The following is a 17,339-nucleotide window of genomic DNA, read 5'->3' on the forward strand; positions in this document are numbered from 1 at the left end:
TTGGAAAGTGATGAATGACCAACTGAAACAGACAAATTAAATTTAGAGCTGCTGGAATTAGCCACAATGTAATTACTGAAAAGTCAAAGATGGTTATGAGAAAGACCTTCATGCTGACCTTAATTGCACAAATTGAGTTGTAAACAGGTGCACTGCGAGGTGCAAAATGATCAGTTTACACGATGAAGGTGTTAACACGGCAACAGTGACGGACGACGGCGCTCACACCAAACTGAGCCGACAACAGATTATCACCAAAAACTTAGGACACATACCTACAGACAAAGGAAGACTGTTAGAAGAACACTGCTGGGTTATGTGGGGTTAGTTTGACATAAACAGAGGAAGCAGACAGAGAGAGAGACACAGACAAGAAAGACGGCATCTGCCACGTTTGTCAGGCTCTGTTGGTTTAAATTTTCAACATTAAAAACCCAAAGTTAACTCGTCACATCTTTGCTATTTCCTACCAAAGAAACTGTTCCAGTGAAAAGTGCTGCGAGGGCTGTGGATTATTTTGAGAAACTAGGGCACGGTTTCACTTTTTCAAAACAGATTTTTCCCAGTGATTTAAACCTCTCTCTCTCTCTCTCTAAAAAAAAAAATACGAAAAACAAAAAAAATCACTATTCAAATCCATTATAACCTTAGAACCTTTGCAAATAAAACTGACAAAAGAGAATTCTGCATGACCATGAAACCACTGAGATACATTTACTGGATAAGTTCAATTTTGGTTTGTATGTATGATTGTTTGTAAGTGGAAGAAAACCAGGTTGGAAAGTCCTACACTGTGGAGCTACTGTACCTAAACTATTCAGTGATTCACACATATTAGCCAGTTAATTATTCCTGTTCCCGTATCCTTAACCCCATGGTTCTTTGTATAAGAAGTTGCCAACACTTTGGGATCAATGTGAGGATAATGGATGGAGTGAGTCCACAACTCTAGGCAGAGACTGACTCTCTGAAGACAAACGCAGAGGACAGAGATGAGGAGGATGAGGAGGATGAGAGGGATGAGGAGGGAGTTGGGTCAGGAGTGATGAGTAGGTGGGAGACTTGGTGATGGGCTGTGCCGTGGGGCTGGTAGGTACCTTGAGTCCCTGCCAGTAGGCCCAAATCACAGCGACAGCATGCTTACGCCGGGCCTCCTCCTTCAGTCTCCTCAGCTCCCTGCGAGCCTGTTCGGGAGGTGGGCGGGAAGAGAAAGAGCGGGAACAAATAAAGCAAGAGTCGATGAGAGGAAGAAGAGGGAGACATCGTTTTGCCTCAGGTCAGCAAACATTAAATACACACACACACACACTGCACACAAGCCCTGTGTGTGTGACCATTAAGAGACTGTACGAGTACAGCTCTTCTGCTCCGACCTCCAGAAGCGAATATGACACTGAAGGCCACATGAGCTTTTTATCTGTGGAAAGTCTGCAAGGGAAACAAAGTTGGGGCTTTATTTTAGTGGAACTTGGTGAGTTTAAAAAAAAGACGGAGAGCAAAAGTCACAACTGGGGCAGCAGCGGTCACGTCAAAGAGTCCAAACAGTTCTTATCTAAGACGACAAACAATGCAGAGCGTAAACATGCAGCAGCTACACACTGTAAGAGTGAAGGCATGCAGGAGGCGCAGGCATGCAGTGACTGTGTGTGTGTGTGTGTGTGTAGCTATATCTTCCATGGGATGGGGTTGCCCATGTTAGTGTTATGTGAAGGGCTGGGTATTGGTTAAAAAGTGTTTGATACCGATTCCTGAATGATACTTATTCCATACCAATTCTATTGAATCTGTTTCAACAAAAAATACATGACACATTATGGTAAATTCATATTCAAACATTGCCTCACACACACACACACGTGTTAAGCCCCGCCTTTCTCTTCTCCTTTGGGGAAATGAGCTCCATCTGACAACCCAGTCATGGTTACTATTACATCATGGCAAGACAGCAATCTACACGCTTATTGGCTCATGGACGCTGATGAGATTACTGCCTTAGGTGCCATAATTTGATAAAAAAAAAAAAGAAAAATTGCTATGAGGTGATACAGAGGAAGTCTGATACCACAAAAGTAGTGAAGTTCAATACCCAGCCCTGGTTAATAGTTAGTCCCAAATGAATACATACATTTTTCACTCCCGCATTAGATGGTCAATATGTGAATGAAATGTTTTGAATGGGTTAAGCAGACTGCTGCATATGTTAAAGTTTTTTTTTTTAGGGGGTTCGGGATTCTACTGCGGCGGCAAATCACGGCAAAGTCAAATCGACATGGCTTCCCAAATACCTTGGTGCCCTGCCAGCCGGCCCAAATGACCGACACGGCATGTTTATTCCTCGCCTCCTCCTTCAGCTGATGCAGTTCTCTCCGGGCCTGATGGAAAGCGGTGGCAGTTGCGGAGGAGGTTAATTTCATTCGTGACACTCACATAACTTTTAATTGTCTCAGGGAGAGGTAACGAGTAACGAGTCGGCGTGAAACACTGACGAAAAAGACAACAGAATAATGCCAAGAGATGGGGGGGGGAAATGAGCAGTCAGCGACAACATGCGGGAAACAACAAACATCTGTGTGACCGACTGCGGTCAGGGAACGGGCCGCGTTATCTGCGGGCCGACCAATAAGACGCAGTCACGTTAGCGAAGACAAAGTTCACGTACAAGACGGAATCGTCGTTATCTGTAATGAGTCATCAAGATCTTGGCTAGGACCTTGAAAAAAGGTATCGATTATTAACAACAACCAAGATACGTGAAGTGATAACACTGGCAAGTGTAATAAAGAGGATAAGATAATGGAGAGTGCGATGCCAGCAGACTACAAAATCTGCCGAGGCTTTGCATGTGTCATCGCACGGAAACCATTTGAAGATTGTGTGCAGCGGTGTCCTGCTGTTTCGCTGTCAGCATATCAGTTTATTAAAAATAGGCTTCTAAGCATGAGCTGGAATAAATGGGGTGAGAACCCTGAGTGTGGTGGTTGACCTGAGGGACACGTTTAAAAACATACTACTTTTCAGTATCTCAGCATGACTGCTTCAAAAAAAGAGAAATTCAATTTGGATTTCTGTTGTGTTTGTAATACTATGAATGAATTACCAAAACATCAAGACAACCCTGGACGTAGCAGCTACAAGACAAGGAGAAACAGCAATAGGGCACATTAATCAGGCCACTGGAGAGGAGCGGGACTGGGTTTCACTCAGAGCGGCTGCTACTCTATTAAGTGAAAATGAGGTGGAATGGGATGGGACGGAACGCAGTGACCAGGGGTGACAAGACAGTTTGGACAACAACACACGACAGCTGCGTGGAAATACCTTGGTTCCCTGCCAGTATGCCCAAATTACTGTCACAGCGTGTTTATTCCGCACTTCTTGTTTTAGACGTCTGAGCTCCGTCCGAGCCTGGTGGGATGCGGTGGGGCGTTGGTTAGGAAAGGTGGTGGAGGATGTGAGGAGGAAAAGAATCGAGAAAAAGGCAGTTGAAAGAGTTTTGAAGGGCGGGAGGAGGATGGGGGAATAAAAAGAGAAGCTGCACTTTGTGTGATCAGGAAAAAGAAGCAGGATTAAAAGGAAACAGCGGCAAAAAATATCAAGGAGAACGTAGTTCAAGAACAGAGTTTCTGTAAAACTGTGGGCCATTAGGCAGGAACACTACAGAGGATGAAGGCAATACTGTGAAGTCGTCCAGAGCAGTCTCTTTCAACACTAAAGAAAAGTCTGTATTAAACCCAGTGTTTGTCGAGGTAAAGATCTAACGCTCTGCACTTTTGTGCATCAGTACCTGGGTGCCGTGCCAGTAGGCTGCGATGGTGGTCACTGCCTCTTCACATCTCTTCTGATATTTCAGCTCTCTGAGAAGTTTGCGGGCCTGACGGAAATGGAAATAACATTTTTGTTTCTGTAATCATTTCAGCTTTGCTACGTTTCTTTAAAACACAAACGAGAATGCACACCTGCCATCCTCTGGTGTACGACTGCACCACAGTGGTGGCACTCTTGATCTTCTGGTACTTCTTTTGTTGCTGCGTGATGGAATATGAAAAGAATTAACACTCGGCAGTTGCCCGCGCGCTTATATTTCCTTGTGTGGATGTGGAGGAAAAGGGAAACGCTCCAGGAGCCTCACCGCATATCGGCGGTACCACGCTGCCACCACAATCTGACTCTTTTTCAGCAGCAGGAAGTGGGTGCGGCACTTCCAGCCACGGTAGATCTTCTGAATGAGAGTGGCCAGGTCTTGCAGGCATTGCCTCCTCCTTTCCTCCAGGAAGAAGAGCTATAGAGAGAAAGACGGCAGGTGTCATCACAATATTGTTTCCTCTTGTTCTTGTGAATTCAATAAAAAAAGCATTTCATGCCAAAGCCAGTTCTGATTCACGGACATCAAGAACAAAGTACAGTCTTTCCACAGGTTTACAGCAGCACAATAAAGTGAATCAACTTATCAGTGACATTAGCACGACGTTTTACGGTCTCATTCTGTGTTTTCCAAGAATAATTTATTTAGAAGCTTGAGGTGTGGCTAAAAAAAAAAATGCTATCTGGAAACTTTGATCAAAATCTGCTGGACTAGACTATTTTCAAGTGATTTCCCAGCTGTAGATGTATAACGGAGATAACTGGACCAGATAGAAAGAGCGATTACAGAAAAAGAAAATTCCATCATTATGAGATCATGTTATTCCAAGCTTTGTTTGGTCTTTTGCTGGGTAGGGAAGAAAAGTCCATGCAAACGCTGCAGGCTCAAAGAGTTAAGGAGCCTGCAAGCGCTCAGTAAAGACGCTTGTTTCCCATGTTAGATGGGGTGGCTAAGTGAAACCATGTGTTTTCAGCATGGTGGTTGCATGCTAATTGCCAAAGTGGGGGCTTCAAGTGCAGCCCACCCTGCTTTCCAAACATTTTACTGTGAGAAAACAGGGCAGCCGAGCACACTGGAATCAACCTTTAAGACATCCGAACTGTTTCACCTACAGAGCAAACACAACAAGTCGAAGCGGAATCAACGCATGTTTTCTACCGTTCTTGGGTTTCTGATGAAGATCTTGGAGCGGCCGTAGGAGAACTCTTCTGTTGGAACCGGAAGGCCAGACATCAAGACCTCCACTCCTTCCCTACAGAAAGCCAGATGAGTCAGAAGGGTCATGTAAAAGCTAACCTGTGTTCAACATAAACACCGTGAGCAGAAGAGTAAAGAAACATTGAGATGTTTTGGACACCACAAAGAAAAAAGAAGTATAAATGCTAGAGTCTGAGGGAGAATAAATGATTACAGGAGGGATAAAAAGAAGAAGAAAAATCACCCACAGGCAAAATGGAAGGAAGGAAGGAAGGAAGAAGGAAATAAGAAAACCAGACAAAGCACTAAGGGATAGCTGCACAACAAGGTACTGATGTGTGGCAGAGCAGATTGGAATCAGTGCTTTTGCCAGCACAGTGGATGAAAACATGCAACACTGGCGGGTACGGAATGAAGGAGACAGATAAGATTAAAATGTCTCGACATGTGGTTCAGAGAGGGAACGGTTCACTTCTTCCCAGCAGGCAGCGACTGGTATGCGACAAGACTTGTTGTTACACTAGGTCCTTCTACAAATGAAGTGCATATGCCACAGTTAAGGACTGTAATCATAAAGGCAAATAATCACCAGTCATTAAGAACCTCACTTTTCATTTTAGGATGTAAACATCCTTTAAAGTGCTTCAAGTAAAGAGGCTTAGAGAACAATTCTGCTGGGTTTAAGTGTTTTAATTTCACCTTACAGTATTATTTCCCACTTTGATCCTATGTTTATCCAGGGAAAGTCATTTGAGGCCTTTTCCACACACACACACCTGGCAGCTGACCACGCTTAACTACAATCCATTACAGCGGGTCACAGTCAGTCCAGTGGGAGAAGTCTGTTCAGTTCCTCATTTAAAAAGGAGTCTTGGAGTGTTTTCACTCCTCACACAAACCTTGGAGGGATTTATTCTGGCAATCATCCAGCAACACGCCCCTTTTCTTTAGTCCCCCCACTATTAGCCACTGCCTCACAAACAAATACAACCATTACCTGGTCGGTCCTCTCCAATGGGGCCAAGTTCGCTTGCAGAGCATTTTGTAGCGTTCTAGGCAGGGCTCGTACGGCTGGCGGAAGGCATAGCCTGCTCTCCGCACGCGGACGTTCTCCATCAGGCCCAGGTAGCGCACCTGATGACGCACCAGAGACTCGGTGAAGATGTGGGACGCCTTCTTGTCATTGGGTTTGATGCAGCTGCGGAGGCAAGGCCACAAGTTGACAGCTTTTTAGCATTACAAGCAGCGGTTTACGTGAGTGTGTGACAGTGACATTAGCAGATTATATTCAAAATGTTTTTCAAAGGATAGTTCCGTCTTCTGAACTGAGACCGTATGAGGTATTGACATATTACGAACGATGACACAAAGTGTGTTTCCATGGAAACAAAGTCTGTCCAACAGAAAGAAAAATTGGCAAACATATGCTTAAGATATTGTAGACCTAAGGTGGCTGAGATCTTTATTTGGTGAGCCTTTTGTTAAGTGGTCTTAATCTGCTTTACCCTCCGTCACTGGCAGCTGCCATGTTATCATCAGTAAGAGTGTGTGTCTGCCTACTAGCCAGGTACATAGAAATGGTGGCCTGGTGTGCTATTTAGCTATTATCAGAGGTGATAATTATGTCAATACTACTAACAGTACACAAGCAAATCATAGTCCGAGATATAAAGTACAGGGATTTTACCGGATGTAGTTTGGGTTCTTCGTCTGCAGGTTCCTCATCAGTGTGCCCACCGACGCTTTGAACTGGAATCCAGCAGTCGGTGGTCTCTTCAGGTTGACTTTGGCAGGGTTACCTTCAGGGAACAGCTGTTTGATGAGGCTTTGGTTAGCCTTGTACATGGCCTGCGAGAGGTCTCGGTATAAGAGGTCGTTATTCTTGTCCACAAATCCTTCAGCGCGGTACAGCACCTTGATAAAAAAAAAAGAAAAAATTTTAAATCTCCAGTGTTTTCTACAAAAGCACATCAACACACACCTTACAGGTTTGATCTACTTTATAGTACCTTGCCGGCATAGTGCTGGATCCGGAAACAATTGTGCGGCAGACTGTGGTCTGTGAGAAACTTGGAATTCTTGCTAAGGCGACTCTCAAAGTGCTGGTGCTCGGCACAGATAGTGTTCAGTTTGTCCAGGAACGTCTCATCTGTGACCGTCCCAGGCCTCAGGCACTCCTCATCCAACATGGCCAAGATGCCATTTTGGTTCTGGCCGTCACAAGTTTGGTAAACAAGACAAGTGTGAGTTCAAAAATGCTAAATGACAAAAACGTTGAGTTATTGCTTAGTCGCGTGTCATAAAATGTGTGACTTACATTTTCAATGAGGTCGCAGATGATAGCGTTGTTGAAATACTCAATATTAGTCCACTCGATGTCCTGTAACAATGACATGACGGTCAAACGTATAATAGTTTTTTTGTTTTTTACTAGTACCTTTGAGAAGAAACCTCTTGTGTGGTTAACGAAAGGAACACTGTGAACTGTAGTCTCTACAAAACATAGAACTTTGCACAATTCAACAGGTACTGGATGTAAGAGAATACAGCACATAGTATAGTACTGTATTTTCTCCACAGGTATAGATTTTGTAACGCTGAAGCTAAAGGGGTAGCTTTTCTGTATTTCTGCTCTGAAGGTGGGTAAAAAGAAGTGAATAGAAACAAAAAAACAGAAGAGGTAAGGGTAGGATTTTCGTGAGATTCTTTGAAAAAAGAGAGTTAGGGGCTTTGGCGATGATCTAACAACTGAGGAGAGTTGCACTCCATGCATCTTCAATGTGTCTCTTACTGATTTTACTCAACGTTTTAGCCTCATGTGGCAACATACTGTAGCACTTAAGGGAGAGTTTGTTGAGATAAAGGGAACACATTGTGTAGCGGGGTGGGGGGGGGGCCTAAATGCTAATGAGTCATTATAGTCATTAGTGTTGCTGGTATGATAGTAGATTCTAGACCTTTACTCAAGCAGAAGAGAAGGTCTTCTGCTTGAACACAAAGCCAAACATTTTTTCCATCTTGTCCTGTGCCAGCATCTAATTCACAGCTCCTAATGGGTTGGGAACATAGCTTAGGTTGATGTAAGCAATGTGACAGATATTTTGAGGGGGAGGGAGCAAAGAGGGTGTGACTTAACATGATGGGTGCCTGGTTATAGTCCTGATTGGTGGACCTCCCCCCTGGTTTTTCCAGCCCTGTGGTATTTTCCCATGCAGTATACTGGACAGAGCCCAGAAGTGGAGTATCATCGGCAGTGGTGTTGGTGGGGAAGGAGTATGTGTGTGTGTGTGTGTTATTTTTTGGGGGGGAGGGGGGTCAGCAATGCAGTGCTCACATCCGTAGAGCTTTGAAAACAAACTGAGCTTAAAGGCCCACATAGGGGGAGTGTTTACTCTCACTGGAGTGAGGGATCACTTCCTTCCCAGAGAGTCTCCACAGAGGGGGGGGTTCGGGGGTAAACTGAGAGGGTGACGGACGACAGAGACATAAGTTAAGTAGAAATGATGCATTAGGGTCAAGAGCGTAGATTTAGCCAACGTGGCACAAGAAATTCCGGGGATGAGTGATACGACCCGGTTGCCACGTTGCTGGGGGACAAACAAACGAATAGTCTGCTGACATATAGAGTAATGTAGATGTAGAGCTGTAGGTGAGAGAGGGCTACCAGGGCCACAGGCTGGGCTTGATGGGTCATTTATCCAAGTGTCGACTCCCCACAGGGATTACATGCACGCATGTGCTGGTGGTATATATCTGAATGTGTTTACAGTTTTACCTCTCGGATATATTCCTCCTGCTCCTCGCGCAGGGTCAGCTCGATGAAGATCTGCTGCAGCTTCTCGTTGCAGTAGTTGATGATAAACTGCTCGAAGCTGTTGTCCTGTCAAAGCAGCAACAGGTAAACGGTGATTAGTTTGACATGTTGAATCCTGAAGGTGCCCCGGGTTCCTTTTACTTTTAATTACTGTATTAATTAAACAATGGTCAATTTGTGGAAATTAAACGGTCCTGTTAACTCTGAGCATGTCACGTTTCAATCGGTTAATGATGAGGATAATAACTCGGTTCCCAAGTGTTTAGATTCATTTTTAGATGAAATTTAATAGAAAAACAAAAACATTTTCAAATTAAACTATGAGAAAATGGACCAGGACTATCCCCACATATAAATCTACCCCTCTTCTTCTGCTCGCTGATTTGCTGCTAAACAACCAATACCAGTAACTGCACTTTATGGCAAAACCTTATCAAAACAGGTGCTGTAAATTGTCATTAAACATTGATGGAGTGTTAATCATTCAAAAGCCTTAACAATTTGACTTCCCGGATTTCTTTTAAATTACTACTGTTGTCAATTATGACCACTGAACAGTTCGCCGTGCGTCTTGGCAGATGGTTTTTATTGTGTGGGTTAGGTGCAGAGGACACAGCGGTGGTTAGAGCAGCATGTTAAATTTGAGAGTGAAGGACACGGCAAGGTTTCTCAGCAACCAGGATAATGGGACACATAATAACAATGAGAACGGTTATTAATGTGAGGAGTTCCATTTCCCTTTACTGAGAAACCAAAAGGTCATCTTCACCCAATACACACACACACACACACACACACACACACACACACTCTATTAGCATGTTTACACCCAAGTGGCAGCAGACACCAGGCTGAAATATAATTTCTACCGTTACACTAAAACATTTCAGCAGCAAATCTCTTATTTTATGACAAGCTGTTTATAAGAAATCATCTTTAAAGAGTTTTAACTCAATGGGCTTGTCTGAGGTAATTCTTTACTTTCCCCCGAGGTGAGGCAAGAGTACTTTCATTTAATATTACAAGTGAAAGGAATTACAGGAGCACTACCTTTGAATGCTAAGCAGATGCTAAATCTTTCTTAAATTTGATGGGAGAATGGCAAGATAACGAAGCTACCAAACAAACACATTTCATACGACACTGTTCTCACTTTAAATACACATTTAAAATACCTGTAAACATCACACCCAGGGCATTGAGCACGACTACAACACCATTGCCAATATTCTTATCTGTTCTCCTTCATAAATTCTAAAGACTGATACCACTCTCGTGTTTGTACAGCGAAAACGAAACTACAGCTAGGAGACGTTTAGCGTAGCTTAGCTAGCTTGAGCTTAAACATACGTTTTATAAAAAAAAAACAACCACCCAAATTAACATGGAAATGATGTACAGTAAACCTACACATGGTTACAGTGAACTTAGCTGTAGCTTGTAAACTTCTGCAGTATCTGCACAATGACCTTGGAAGGTCACTGCTTTACAGCATATCAGCCTTTCCAATGGAGTCCTCCTTGCTAAGCAATGCTAAGTTAACTGGGGTGCAAGTAGACCATTTTTATTTCCATCTAGCCCAGAGGTCTCTAAGGTATGACTTATTTCTGTGTGTTTTTTTCTTTAATTAAGAGATTCATTTAGCATCATAAATACGTAAGGGTGGGTCAAAATATCGATTTAAACATTCTATGCATAGACTTTATGCACTTTGTTCTTTATGTTGTGAGTTTTTTTCACTTGACTGGAATATCTATCGAGATTGAGACCCCCTAGTATAGACATTAAAGTGGTATGCTCCATTTTGGGATGTATGATTATCTGTCTGAGAGGTAGAGTAATTAGAGAAGAAACTACTGTAGTTCTAGAAGTAACTAGCTGTTTTAACTGGACACAAAAACAGCATCCATATTAGATTCAATTTCCATTAATTTAGCTATAATTAATAGTCTTATACAACAGGCCTATTACTGATAATGTGATAGTCAAAACACAACTCTCACTATACCACAATACAATTCAAAGGGTCCTCAAGCTGCAGCCTCCAAAATAACACACAATCCTTCAGGACTGTTGGATAAATGGCTTATTCATTGTATCAGACGACTACATTAGACTGGACTAAAGAATTATTTAGCATCTCGTCGACCTCATGGCCATTGCTGCACACCCACAGTTGAATTATCGTTAGTAGACGAGCTGAATTACGCTGAGACGCGTTCGGATCACAAGCATGCACACTGGCACAGCAAAACACGCTGGTGCAGATGTTACTTACTCCATCCTGGTGACCCAGACACAACACAACAGTCAGAGGAGAGGAAGGACTTGAGAGTGAGTGGGGTGAACAAGCAGGGATATGAAAAAAAAAGACATGAACATACTGTATGGGGGGGTGGGGGCGCTGAAGGCATCAGGCAAACAATGCAAAGGGACAGTTTATGCCACCTCCAGTTAATTGTACAAAGCACTTAAAGTGTTTGGAGGGAAATACTAATTTATATGCACACTGATAACCAAGTGGATGGGGGTGTATTAGCTCCTATGTAATTATACAAAGATGTGCTGTACTATTACTTTAAGTATTAAAGATAATGCTTACCATTTCGGAATACATTAAATGGATATGATGCTTTGAGGATTTATGTTTCCTCTGTAGTGAGCGGTGTATTGATGTTGTGGCCACTTTCCTACTGTGAAATGCTGATTTCAGTGTTAAAATAAATAAATAAATACCACCGCACAGAAATCGTTTCACCCGTGGGTGCAATGGGGCTGAACTAATCTGATCTTAATGTGGTTTTATCAACCCTCGGTTATTGTTGATAAGCTCCTCACAGGTACCAAAACACGTGAGCAAACAGCCCCGGAGCATTTAAAATCCTTTTAAATGGAATAAAATGCCTGTGTGGTCGGATTTTCTGTCCTTGTAGCTTATCAGAGCAAGAGGAGTGGCTTTAATCTACCATCTTACCTCAAATATCTCAAAGCCATAGATGTCCAGTACACCCATGACCTTGTGCCGAGTCTTAGCTTGCGCCTGCAGGGAGACAATAGTGTCGATATTAGCAACAGAGAGTAGCATTGTGCCGGTTTAACTTTGACATTTAAGACATTAACTCCAGGTAAGGAATACAAAATTGGGTCCGGACATTGTTTTCCTCACAAACAGCCCCAGTGGAGAATCTCTCGGCATCAGTGAATGCCTAACAGAAGCTTTAGCATTAAAAAATAATCAATTAAAAACTGCGACTTTACTTACTTTGATGCTTTCGTTGATCCTCGTAACAAGCCAACTAAACAGACGACTGTATAGATTTTTGGCGAGGGCATCTCTGGCATAGTACGCCTGTCAATAAATAACAAAAATATGACATTATTAGACCACAATGGAGCCGCAAACAGAAAATCCATTAACTACTTTTCCTATTTTCAGAAGACGACCACAGGACAAACTTCTCAATTGTACAAAATACAGACAACTTGGTCTCATTACTCTGAGGTCAGGTTGATTTGTCCTCAGCTTTTGGACAAGGAGACCCCAGTTTGGCCCATTCATATTACAGGAGTGAACTCTGTAACCTCTGAAAATATGACCCATTTAAATGTCCAGCAGGGACACTGTTCATGTATAATAGAGAGGTTTTCACATAGCACTGACATAGATCAGAGACGGCAGCCAGTGGAGCAAGTCAAGAGTAAGAAATGACCCATTATCTTTTTATGAATTCCAATGAATGTGTGTGTGTGTGTGTGTAAGTGTTAATGTCAATACAAGTAGGGCAGACATGCTTCAAAAGAACTGTTGCAGGGCAGATATGGAGCGTTCTCTCTGACCTGAGACACATTCAGTGTGGTGGAGACTTTTTCCAGCTTGGCCTCCACCGTGCGGTAGCTGAAGGCCCTCTCGAGCACCGACTGTTCGATCCCCAGCAGCTCGCACATCTCCTTCAAATCTGACAAAACAAGATAAACACATAAAATCAAATGTCAAAATGTCAGAATGTCAAAGGTGTTGGAGAAAATGAAGACCATGCTGCAATAGCACTGCAATGATCCAGCCTTTTGACTCGTAAGGAAAATAAATAATGCTCCCAGGTATGAGTGACAGCAAGATGGATAAAGCCACCGTCATGGATGGACATACAGTATGTAAATGGAATATTTGCCTAAAGCAAATCATAAAACACACATTTGGTGAGAAGAACTAGGGAGAGTAAAGGAGCCAATAGGGGGCAGTGCCTCAACATCAAGCCAACTGTGAATGTTGGGAGTAATGTGTAAAATAAAATAACCCAAGCAGATTAGATCAGTGTAAAGCAAGAAAAACAACATTAATACAAATAATAGGCTTGTTTGATATACAGTTAATCACAGCTAAACACCTGAGCAGCACAGTAGTTCATAACCACATCATGCAGCGGAATGAATTCAACGGATGTGTTATCACATGGAAAAACATCACAGATTTCCATCAAAGACACACTCTCTGCGTCTTGTTTTCTTTCGTTTACCAACCATTTTTGTCTTTGATGCGACTCTCGTCGGTGCCGTTGCAGCGCGACTCGGGCTTGAACTCGATGTTGCCGAGCTTCAGCACGGCCGCCACCAGCTCCATCACCGACTGCACCTCATCCTCCATGAAGCCCACGATCTGCATGGCGTTCTGGGAAGGGGGCGGAAACAAAAACGAGAAAGAGTCATGAATCGACCAATACTGTCGCGTCTCAGTGGGAAATGCGTACAGAAACGCATACATTTAGTGTACATACTTCAGCATATCAAAAGAGACCCGGAGAGGCCTGGAAAAGACATTCTAAACTACGTTCCTTTATGTTCCTAGTGTGCTGTAAAAACTTTACTGTCACGGTGAAGGCCACGTGCAGGGCGCCATTGTTCAGAGGCCATGTGCTCTTGTTTTTCCTGCGGCGAAAAAACGCAGCTGCACGGGAATGAGGTTAAAACTCAAGAGCGAGACCTGATGAGAAGCAGGATGTGAAGCAGTAGAGTAGAGTAGAACGTGACGGCGCAGGGCCGAGAGCATGAGTGCAGGGAGAGTACGCCGCAGCGGCAACTGGCAACAATAGAGCGCAGTAGAATACAGTTCCTTACAGACACAACATCCTGTGTGTCACTAACAGTGAATAAAGTAGCCGTGCAGCACTCATTCAAATTAAAGGAAGCAGCTGCATTATTCTCCAGTGATGCTTATAAGCTGAACCATTGTTGAAATCTTTTTATTTTTTAAAAGCTACACATGGAACTCCACGTGTTTATCATGCTACACCTGCTAGGCCCAGGGTTAAGTTTACTTTCATGTTCAGATTCTGTTCAAAGTTCACCTGGTTTTGCAACAGGTTGGGAGAAATCTGGAGTGGCGTGTTACACAATCTCAGAGGAGTAAAGATAAACTCTTTGATATGGCCAGGAGATAAGAAGAAGACTGACTGCTTCTACCCCTGTGTGCAGCATTTAGATTAACTTGGCATGATGCAATAAAGGAAAGTGAAATACCGTGGAATAATGGCAGGGATCGTGCCTTTGTGGGAGTCGATTTGTGGTTTTGAACAAGAATTGCAATCAGGACGCTTCCAGTTTACGTGTGAGATCATTTCTTCCACTGCCCCGGGTTTACTGGGGCAAATGTCGGGATATGTTGGGATAAAAGTGTAGAACGACAGAGACAAATGAGTGCCACGGACTACTCACTCTGACTGTCCTGAAATTGGCAGCATCATCCAGCCCGTTGACCGCAGCCGAGTCCAGGCTCAGGTAGTTATACTTGCTGAAATCCCGGTGCAGCTTCAACTTCTCTGTGACACACAAACAAACAAACAAACAACGCGGTTTCATATTCAAACTATTCTCCATCCAAGCAGGCTCTTTACATTAAATGCCAGCCAATCGCGTCGCTGTGGAGACGAGCCACGCGCTCGACGGTGCGAAATTCAAATGGGTGAAACCACTCTCAAGCAAATTTGTCCGACCTAAAGGTTATTGTTGCTCCCAACACAATTTTCTACACACAACATGCAAACACACTGAGTTACTGCTGCAGTGGACATTACTCAGGGAGATCAAATAGCCCTCTTAAATGCCCTCCTATCTTGTAGCAAAGAAATCTATTCCTCTCGTGGGTGCATGTGTCAGATTTCATTAGCGTTTGCATTACCTACAGCTATATCAAACCCCCCTCTGATGTGTGTGTGTGTGTGTGTGTGTGTGTGTGTGTGTGTGTGTGTGTGTGTGTGTGTGTGTGTGTGTGTGTGTGCACTCCAGAGTCAATGACCAATATATTGTTCTCCCGCGTTCAAAACATAAAACAATGCCCTCTGTCCGCAGAAACACAAATAGAAGAAACGGGTTTTGCCCTCTTTGTTCCTTGTAGTGTTTGTGAGGAAGGAAGAGTGGGCCATTAATGTGTAAGCCATGTGTTTGTGCAGCTGAAGTCCCGCTGCGGAGAAAAACATTTTGTACGAGAGAGATAGAGAGAGTTTAAGTGAAAGATTAGTATTCAGGTCACACGTGGAGACAGTGATTTAAGTGAGTGAATTATTTCAAACTTTATTTTTGGGAGCACAAACTCCACGATCGACGACAAAAACGGCCAAAAACCGGTGAGCCCAGCGTTCTTACCCACTGGCTTCTCTGATGTTTTATTCATTGCTTTCTGTGAGCAGAGGTGTGCGTGTATTCAGAGGCCAAAAATGAGTTCGAGACAAACTAAAGGCTAAATATAAACCACAATACGTTTGCCATTTGGTCACGCGCTGGTGCAACTAACATTTGCAGAGTTCCTGACCGTCACAGATTGATTCGAAGAGCGACGTTCATGTTATTTTTCTTCCACGAGCATCTCGGCTTGCAAGTACCGTGTAATAATTGAATAAAGTCTGTCTTGCCATCAAATTTATTTGTTCCATGTGTTCTTGTGTGCCGCCCGAGATTCACCATATAACCACTATAATATGGCCAGGATTTTCCCTGTTGATCTAACCAATGTGTGTATGTTTGTGAGTACACACGCTGAAGACAGACACTTACCTACACCTTATTCTTGTTTACAATTGTTAACATAATTGTTAAATTTCTTAAAAGATCCTGAGGGTTCTGGAACAAAAAAGACCCCAAAAAATCTGAGAGTGATGTTATTTCTCTGGAAGAAGTCCTCTGTCAGGCGGGCATTGTGAACTGCAGCTGTTGAAAAACCCAGTCATTACCACGCAGACGGTGGCCTTCAGTCATGAGGGATGCCCCCTGCAACACCTCCACATAGCCAGCTGCAGTTTGACGCCTCTGCACAACCTGAAGCTCCATTGTTCCATTGAAGGGAAAAGCCCCCCAGATCATGATGGCTCCCCCCCCCTCCCCCCTCCACTGTGCCGTGTAGAAAACATCTCAGGTGGGATCTCCTTGTCATGCCAGTAACGTTGGAAGCCGTCATGGTTCCATTTTTTTCTCATCAGAGAATAAAACTTTCTTCCACCTTTCAATGTCCCATGTTTGGTTGCTCTTGTGCAAACTCCAAAATGGGCAATTTTGTGCCCATTTTTTGTTCCATAACCCTCAGGATCTTAGTTTAGAATGACTGTCTTACTGCGTCCAACCTCAGCAGCAATGGCACGCTGCGAGAGGCCTTGCTGATGCAGCTCAACAATCCGACCGCGTTTAAAGAGAGACAGCTTTTTTTGCCTTTGCCATCAGGAGGTCATGACAGTGTGGATACATTTTTGCCAAGATTTAGGCTTCTACGGGCTGTGGTCTTAAACTTTTGATGAGCTGATGAACAGCCTATTTGAGTTTAATGGTTGTTAGCAATAAATTGCCTACTCAAATTTTTTTTGTGTCTCACTCCCATTTGTTATTTTTGCATTATGAAGCACTACTTAGAACCTTCTTAAGATCCAACAGTGCAAAATGTAAATTATTGCAATTTTTCAACTGGTCTTTTTGATTTTGATCAGGAGTACATATACACACACACATATACACACACACACACACACACACACACACACACACACACACACACACACACACACACACACACACACACACACACACACACACACACACACACACACACACACACACACACACACACACACACACACACACACACACACACACACACACACACACACACACACACACACACACACACACACACACACACACACTGACGCTTACATGCTGTATAAACCCTATTTTCCCCCGGTTCATGCCATTCCTAGCATTTAAATGACTTACTGAGCGTGTCGTCAGAGGCTCCGGACAAGAGCTGATAGAAGATGTGGAAATTCCTCTCTCCCCGTGGCTGTTTCACCACACGCGACTTCTCCAGCAGATCTGAGAGACAGGACAAAGAATGGGGAAACAATGACACACAATGAGAAAATAGGAAATATATCCACAGTGATTCACACTAGACATGTCCTCGGGAAGTAAGTAAATACAAGGCTGACC

General features: G+C 43.4%; 1 protein-coding gene across 3 annotated transcripts in view; it reads right to left on the bottom strand.

Moving 5' to 3' along the window:
• Positions 1 to 17,339, bottom strand: part of myo1b (myosin IB) — a 63,286-nt gene that overhangs the window by 8,426 nt on the left and 37,521 nt on the right. The window contains exons 8-25 of one of the 3 annotated variants that reach the window (XM_044014088.1): positions 17,124 to 17,222; positions 14,583 to 14,686; positions 13,392 to 13,539; positions 12,711 to 12,829; positions 12,136 to 12,222; positions 11,848 to 11,913; positions 8,835 to 8,939; positions 7,377 to 7,439; positions 7,069 to 7,269; positions 6,747 to 6,973; positions 6,057 to 6,257; positions 5,021 to 5,114; positions 4,130 to 4,279; positions 3,957 to 4,025; positions 3,785 to 3,871; positions 3,319 to 3,405; positions 2,286 to 2,372; positions 1,098 to 1,184 (exon numbers count right to left, since the gene is read on the bottom strand). In XM_044014088.1, coding sequence (XP_043870023.1) covers positions 1,098 to 1,184; positions 2,286 to 2,372; positions 3,319 to 3,405; positions 3,785 to 3,871; positions 3,957 to 4,025; positions 4,130 to 4,279; positions 5,021 to 5,114; positions 6,057 to 6,257; positions 6,747 to 6,973; positions 7,069 to 7,269; positions 7,377 to 7,439; positions 8,835 to 8,939; positions 11,848 to 11,913; positions 12,136 to 12,222; positions 12,711 to 12,829; positions 13,392 to 13,539; positions 14,583 to 14,686; positions 17,124 to 17,222 — 2,081 coding nt within the window. The remainder of the gene's footprint in view (positions 1 to 1,097; positions 1,185 to 2,285; positions 2,373 to 3,318; positions 3,406 to 3,784; positions 3,872 to 3,956; positions 4,026 to 4,129; positions 4,280 to 5,020; positions 5,115 to 6,056; positions 6,258 to 6,746; positions 6,974 to 7,068; positions 7,270 to 7,376; positions 7,440 to 8,834; positions 8,940 to 11,847; positions 11,914 to 12,135; positions 12,223 to 12,710; positions 12,830 to 13,391; positions 13,540 to 14,582; positions 14,687 to 17,123; positions 17,223 to 17,339) is intronic. The other 2 variants (XM_044014097.1, XM_044014104.1) reach the window with 2 other exon arrangements.

The sequence above is a fragment of the Solea senegalensis genome, linkage group LG2 (assembly GCF_019176455.1).
Source record: "Solea senegalensis isolate Sse05_10M linkage group LG2, IFAPA_SoseM_1, whole genome shotgun sequence".
Lineage (NCBI taxonomy): Eukaryota > Metazoa > Chordata > Actinopteri > Pleuronectiformes > Soleidae > Solea > Solea senegalensis.